The 6,929-nt window shown below is 40.6% G+C and overlaps 1 protein-coding gene and 1 non-coding gene across 4 annotated transcripts; both read left to right on the forward strand.

Moving 5' to 3' along the window:
• Nucleotides 1–536: 536 nt before the first annotated feature.
• trnat-agu (transfer RNA threonine (anticodon AGU)) lies at nt 537–610 on the forward strand. The gene has a single exon. It is a non-coding gene; the product is annotated as a tRNA-Thr (tRNA).
• A 321-nt stretch (nt 611–931) lies between these two features.
• cmbl (carboxymethylenebutenolidase homolog (Pseudomonas)) lies at nt 932–4,877 on the forward strand. 3 transcript variants are annotated; one of them, XM_018754015.2, is made up of 6 exons: nt 932–1,161; nt 1,995–2,212; nt 3,195–3,302; nt 3,445–3,587; nt 3,702–3,793; nt 3,896–4,877. In XM_018754015.2, exons 2-6 carry the CDS (start codon nt 1,998–2,000, stop codon nt 4,073–4,075), a joined length of 738 nt encoding a protein of 245 aa, XP_018609531.2. In that variant the 5' UTR covers nt 932–1,161; nt 1,995–1,997; the 3' UTR covers nt 4,076–4,877. The 3 variants fall into 3 exon arrangements, with proteins under 3 accessions (XP_018609531.2, XP_018609532.2, XP_018609530.2); XM_018754016.2 differs by having other exon boundaries at nt 932–1,143; nt 1,998–2,212; XM_018754014.2 differs by having other exon boundaries at nt 939–1,161; nt 1,998–2,212.
• Nucleotides 4,878–6,929: the final 2,052 nt, after the last annotated feature.

A 6,929-nucleotide genomic window follows, 5' to 3' on the forward strand; every position in this document is an offset into this window, starting at 1 on the left:
GGAATAGCTTTTTACTTGTGTAAAAGAACAAAGTATTGGCTTAAATCGCAAAGAAAACTTTTTACTTTTTTCACATTTATTAGAGGTCCTGTGAAGTTGCCCCTGGGGGAATAATATTGATGTTAAATTTAGAATTTGTTTTTCCGTCAAGACAAGAAGAGCGGCAATCCAATCGCATGTTGAAAAATAGAAAAAAGAGGCCGAGGCAGGATATTCAAACTGTGGGAAAGAGGGACATCTCATGGCTCTGTTAAAATCCTGAAGAAATTGCTGAAGGAACTGCCTAGGGTAGAGAGGATTAGTGTTGATTTCATCAGCTGTTACTCAATAGTTATAAAAAGCGCGCGCGCGTTACAGACCGTTTCAACACGTGACTTACGCAGTCGCTTATCTCGAGAAGCAATCGCACTTATCTTGTTAGGTCTGTGGAATTCTGCTCTAATTGAAATAAAACATTTGACTTTTTTAAAGCAAATTTAACATATGCCATGCCTCATGAACGAATATTTATCCAATCTGAGAAGACTCCCACGTGTGGCGCCGTGGCTTAGTTGGTTAAAGCGCCTGTCTAGTAAACAGGAGATCCTGGGTTCGAATCCCAGCGGTGCCTTTTCATAGTTATCGCGTTTAGTTGCCAATCACTGTTGTAACACACCGCCATCACCCGTTTATAATCTCCGCGTGATACATTCCAACACGCGTAGCACGACTTTTTTCAGGTTTCTGACAGACCCTGCGCTGCCTTCCCCATTTTCGCAAAACATGGCGAATACGGCGTGTAACATGAAGTCGAAAATGACATTGCGTAACACTGGGCGAATGACTCAGCTGTTCCTGATTCATACTACAGAAGGCGCACATGCAGATCCATTTATCAAAGCATATCGCAAACGAATAGCAGCGCGCATATCACAAATGTCATCGGGAAGAGGAGTGCGTTGCACATGATTGCGCATTTTCACAACTTCGTGTTGCTTCGCACGCAGGAGTCGAGGGGATGTGGAACCCTGAGCGAAGGTCGGGCCGATCGGATCGGAGGGGCGGAGACTGGAGGGGCGAAAAGTCACATTTCCAGTCGGGCTCCGGGACTCCACGCTGAGGAGAGCATCCGAAATCACCGATCGAAGCACCAGAAAAGTGAAGGTACTGCAATAAATCACAGTAAGTAAATCAAGCGTCGCCTTGACGGCTCACACTCTGTGCAGTGAATTATTTGCGTCACCCGCAGTAGCTCGTAGAAATCAATGCACATTCAACCTGTAGACTCTTTTTTTTTTAATTTTTCCCCTAAAGAGAGGAGCAGAAACGTGCGCACTCGACGAGTGACGAAGAGCGTTGGAAGCACCTTTGCAACATGACTCACTTTATCATTTATGCACTACAATTAGAGGCGCGAGTGAAGCTGCGGTGCGGTGCGATTCGGCTGCTCCCATTTAGTCGGGATTTACTGAAGGCAGATTTTTTAAAAATCCGTTATTTGTGAGCAAACATTATAAACAGACATATTAAGCGCATTTACAGAATACCAGCATTGGAGCATAGAATTACAACGGGGGATAGTAGAGGAAAGTAAGCAGAATACACACAGTGAAATGAGCAAATACATAAATAAAGGATGTTTACAATTTATCGTGAAAGAATTTAATAATCTGCGACGTTCTTGAAGTTTTTTTTGGAGCAAAGGGGGAAAATGCAGATTATAGGAATTACTGTATAACAATAAACAGATGAGATCAAAAAATACACATGAACATAATATAATGATGTATGCTTTCAGTTACCTGTACATAAGTTTTTTTTTTTTTTTTTTTTTTTTTTAAAGTTCCTTTATCATTGTCCCCTCAGACTATGTACACACCAAAGTGAGATTCTGTGCACAGAGGAGGCTGTTATCAGACTTTTCCTTGTTTGAGATATGAGAATAGCCAGGAACCATATGTTTGATTTTAACAAGACCAGCTGATTTTTTTTTTCTTCCTTTCTTTGTTTTTGAGAAGATGGCAAACGAGGCTAAGCCGTGCCCCTGTGACATTGGAGACAGGATGGAGTATGGAGGCATGGGGCAGGAGGTCCAGATCGAGCACATACAAGCATACGTGACAAAGCCGTCGGTGGACTCGGACAAAGCCGTCATTGTCATCCAAGACATATTTGGGTGGAAGCTCCCCAACACCAGATACATGACTGATTTGCTTGCCTCCAATGGCTACATGTAAATAACTTTACTCAATTGGTCATCATCTTGTGTCTTGACTATAGAACTTAGTGCTGAACAACAGTCAGATTCCCCATAACACCGTCATTTGACACCTTCCCGGTACTGCAGATTGCTGGTTGAGGTCAGGTCAGCATTATTGCTGAAAGTGTCACACCTTGTGTTACAAATGGTTGAGCAGCAGATTTTCAGATACAAACTTTTCAGTATTAAGAATCTTGTGGAAAAAAGTTTTATTTTATTCATAGACTTTTATGAACGCTAACCTGTAACTATTGATTGTATTACGACATTTACATTTATTTATTTAGCAGAGACTTTTCTCCAAAGTAACTTCCAATGAACTCTAGTGTTATCAGCCCACACACCTTATTCACCAAGGTGACTTACACTGCTAGACACACTACTTACAATGGGTCACTCATCCATACTTCAGTAATTATTAACATTCAGTTGATTGTGACTTGGTAGTAAAAGTGACACTGGGTCTATGGACAGATATATTTACACACACACACACACACACACACACACACGCACACATTTTCAGAACCGCTTGTCCCAGACAGGGTCGCGGGGAACCGGAGCCTACCCGGTAACACAGGGCGTAAGGCCAGAGGGGGAGGGGACACACCCAGGACAGGACGCCAGTCCATCGCAAGGCACCCCAAGCAGGACTCAAACCCCAGACCCACTAGAGAGCAGGACCCGGTCCAACCCACTGCGCCACTGCGCCCCCTTACAGATATACATCCAGTCTAAATTGCGTTTGTTAGGTGAGGAGCCATTTCTTTAAAGAGGATTTATTTTATCTGTTTGTCGAATGATTCAGACAAAATTCAACCCCTTTTATTTATATATAGTATATTTATTAATTTCTTTACTATGTACTAAGTGCATTTATGTATTGATAAATAATTGTATTAGATTTTGTTTATATTAGAAGTGTGACTATAACAGATTGATTCTTTTTACACAGTGCTGTTTGCCCCGATTTCTTTGTTGGAAAGGAGCCCTGGAATCCGTCTGATGACTGGTCGACATTCGAACAGTGGCTGGAGGACAAAAAACCTACCAATATAAACAAGTAAATATTCAATCAAACAAAACTTTGCACTGTGAACTTGAGCTTCTTGTGAAAATCAATTGAACTGCAGGGTTTCATTTCATAATACGGTGTCTCTTGCCCCTTCAGCCATGTTCTGTTCCCTGTGCTTTCTCCTGTTCAGAGAGCTGGATGCTGTGTTAAGGTACCTGAGTGAGGTGTGTGGGGCCAAGCGGATTGGGGTGGTGGGCTTCTGTTGGGGAGGCGTCGCCACCCACCACCTGACCCTCCGCTATCCGCAGATTAAAGCCGGGGTCTCCTTATACGGTGAGCCTTTAGCAACGACATCCTTGTCCTTTTGGTGAGACAATAATAATTTTTACGGCGATAAATGCAGTCACAGGATCTTATATTAACTGGTTAACTTGTATCCCACTGCAGGAATCATCAGGGACGTCGAAGACCGATATAACTTGCAAAGTCCTACTTTGTTCATTTTTGGAGAAAATGATCAAGCTATACCTCTTGATCAGGTTACTATGTTCCCATTATATAATGAACGTGATTAGTTTTATTATTTTTAATTTCAGTCTCATCATTTTAGCGTTATTAAAATTACATTTGTGTTTATTCAGGTGAAGCTCCTTGAGAAGAGGCTACATGAGAAATGTGCTGTTGATTTCCAAGTGAAGATTTTCCCAGGCCAGACGCATGGCTTTGTTCATCGTAAGAGAGAAGATATAAACCCAGATGACAAACCTTTCATTCAGGAGGCTAGAATGGATCTGCTGAACTGGCTGAATAAATATATGTAACAGTGCAGACCTACAGAAAACATGTATCTTTTGTTCTAAAAAATATGCAATTAATCAAGGAGATTAATGGCATCTAGACCTAATTTTTTATTCCTTTAAACAGTACAATCAGTCTTTATGGTAGCCTATATTTGATTCCAAAAGGGTACGTGAAAAATATTTTTTACATATAACATTTTTCTATATTGAAAAGTTCACATCCTTTAGATCCCTATTTTCTTTAAATTTGTCTAAAATATTCTTTCGTTTAATTTCTCAAAACTATTCTTATATGTAACTATATGTTAGAATAATTCTGTCTACCTATCCTGTATGTTTTCTGTTGATGGTTTCCAAATAGTGACAAGGTGACTCACAAGTTGTGTGCATTCATCACATATTAATTTAGTGCTTATGTTGATTTAATGGGGGAATTAAAAGGAAACAACACAAAGGTGATTAAAAGAACTCTATTGCACTGACAAATGGAATTTTAATGTATATATTCAGGAATTTAATTCAATACCTTGACCAACTGTACTATGGTTGAGGTGGGGATTTGAAGCAAGAATATTAAGATAACAAAGTACAGTACAGTCCCACCTCACTACTCTTCCTGCTGCGCCGTAGTAAGTGGCAAGACCACAAATCAGTCCTCTGATGCCCCCGAGCTTCTGTTGTAGCAATTTTCAGAATCCTCTTAAATATCTTTGTAGCCAGAGACATCATGTGTCGATTGCACATAATGTCGAGACAAAGATTATTAAAAGTTTTTAATTCTTAATTTGGGGGTGTGGTGGTGCAGCGGGTTTGACTGGGTCCTGCTCTCTGGGGAGTCTGGGGTTCAAGTCCTGCTTGGGGTGCCTTGTGATGGACTTGCATCCCATCCTAGATGTGTCTCCTCCCCCTCCAGCCTTGCACCCTGTGTTGCTGGGTTAGGCTCTGTTTCGTCGTGACCCCACTTGAGACAAGCAGTTTCAGTCAGTGTGTGTGTGTGTGTGTGTGATTCTTCATTCTCTTCTCAGAGGCTAATTATTCCACCTAATGCAGTTTTTCAATACTGCAGTATAATTCCTTCAGCTAATGCCTAGTGTCCTATAACCACTCTGTTTTATGGCTGTTTGCTACAATACATATTCCAGGTAAAAGATTTAGTCTCAGTGCAAGATGAAGGAAGTTTAATATTCTGAAATGTGAATAATTACCTGTGTAAATCACTGACGGTCAGTCTGCGTAAAATGGGGTGGGCGCATGTAAACTTTGAACTGTGTTCAATGTGATTCGCATGAACAGGAAGGCAATTTCTCAATTTTCCTGCCACATTATCTATGCTACAGAGTGTCCCCGTCAACTTTTCATAGCCCCTCTAACAGTCCCACTTAAGTTGCTGAGACAATACTTTCATTCAACTTGAAGGGAATTGTGTAACTTAGCACTGCATAGTTTATTTATCTAAACCAAGGGGCATTGAAACCCTTTGGGTCACAAGTCCAGTTAATTTCAGCATCGTATTTCTTAAATGTTACGCTGCTTCTTAAGCTGTTGGTCAAGAGTAAATCTTACAGTATAAATATTACCAAGTACAGTACAGTATTACCAAGGGCAGCACAGTGGCACAGAGGGAGCACTGGTGGAGATGGGTTCTAGTCCAGCTCTTTATGTGCGTACTTTTAAACTTCTTCCCATTTTCATATTGGTTTTCTCCCAATGTCATGTTTCAGGTGAATAATTCATTCTAAGTTGCCTGTTGTGTGTATGTGTGACTGAACATTTGTTTGTGATTCTCCTGCAAAGGACTGGTATCCCATCCAGGGTGTACCCAGCCTTATGCCCCATGCTTCTGGGATAGATTCTAGAGCATGACAATGACCAGTTATTGATGATAGATAGACAGTACTATGCCATAAAATGTAAATGCTTGCATAAAAAAATAAAATTAAGCATTAAAAAAATTGAGCTAATGTTGATGGAAAATAAATAATTTGTATTATTATAATTAAATCAATAAAACTTAAATCAGATCTAATTACCAAATTGTTGGCCGTCAATTGCCTATCACTAACCTACGCCAAGGTGTCACTTGGGCTCCTGCTGTTCTCTGCAGTGCTATGGGGATGACTTCTGAAGTGTCCATGAGAGAGTGACATTTACGATGGCAATGCAGTCACTGTGCTGTATAGTGCATCTTCACAGGTTCCTGCTATTAGGTGCATTGTCTATGAAGCTAGATCAGCAGTACCTTCTCTACTGCTTAATCTACCATCAGAGTGAGGCCTGTCTCAGGCTTTGCTGCCATGCACAATACAGCTGTTTAGTCATGTGGTAATACACATCACGAAGGCCATGCTTTGTCTTGTTAATGATATAAAATGGGGAGAAAAAAGGCTAAGAACCACCATGAAACATGCTGTGGAAAAGTAATTCTGAATAACGCTTTTTGTGAAACTGGATTTGACAGGAATGTGGCCTTTCCTGCATTCCCAAGTAAAAAAAGATGATCAAACGCCTAAGATTCCTGAGTTTTAAACATTTTAAAAATGCGGTGTTAAAACAAACTCATTGTTTTTTCGCCTCTCCTGGCAGTAGGCTGGTATCAATATGTACTTCATAAGGTAGAGAGAGTGGACACATCAAAAAGAATAATGCTTACAACATAATATTTATATACTTAAAGCTTTATGTAAAAATACAGTAAATATGAGCTAATGCAGAATAAGCCATATGAAGTTCTTGTTTGCATTAACTGGTTACTTGAGCGTACTCTGATTTGGCAACCCAACAAAAAATAGGCAGCCAGTTGAGTGGAGCAGGTGGTTGGCTTCCTCATCAAGATAGCACTGACATATGGCAAGACTGCTGCCAGAATCCTTCATCT

This window comes from Scleropages formosus, chromosome 9 (assembly GCF_900964775.1).
Source record: "Scleropages formosus chromosome 9, fSclFor1.1, whole genome shotgun sequence".
Taxonomy (NCBI): domain Eukaryota; kingdom Metazoa; phylum Chordata; class Actinopteri; order Osteoglossiformes; family Osteoglossidae; genus Scleropages; species Scleropages formosus.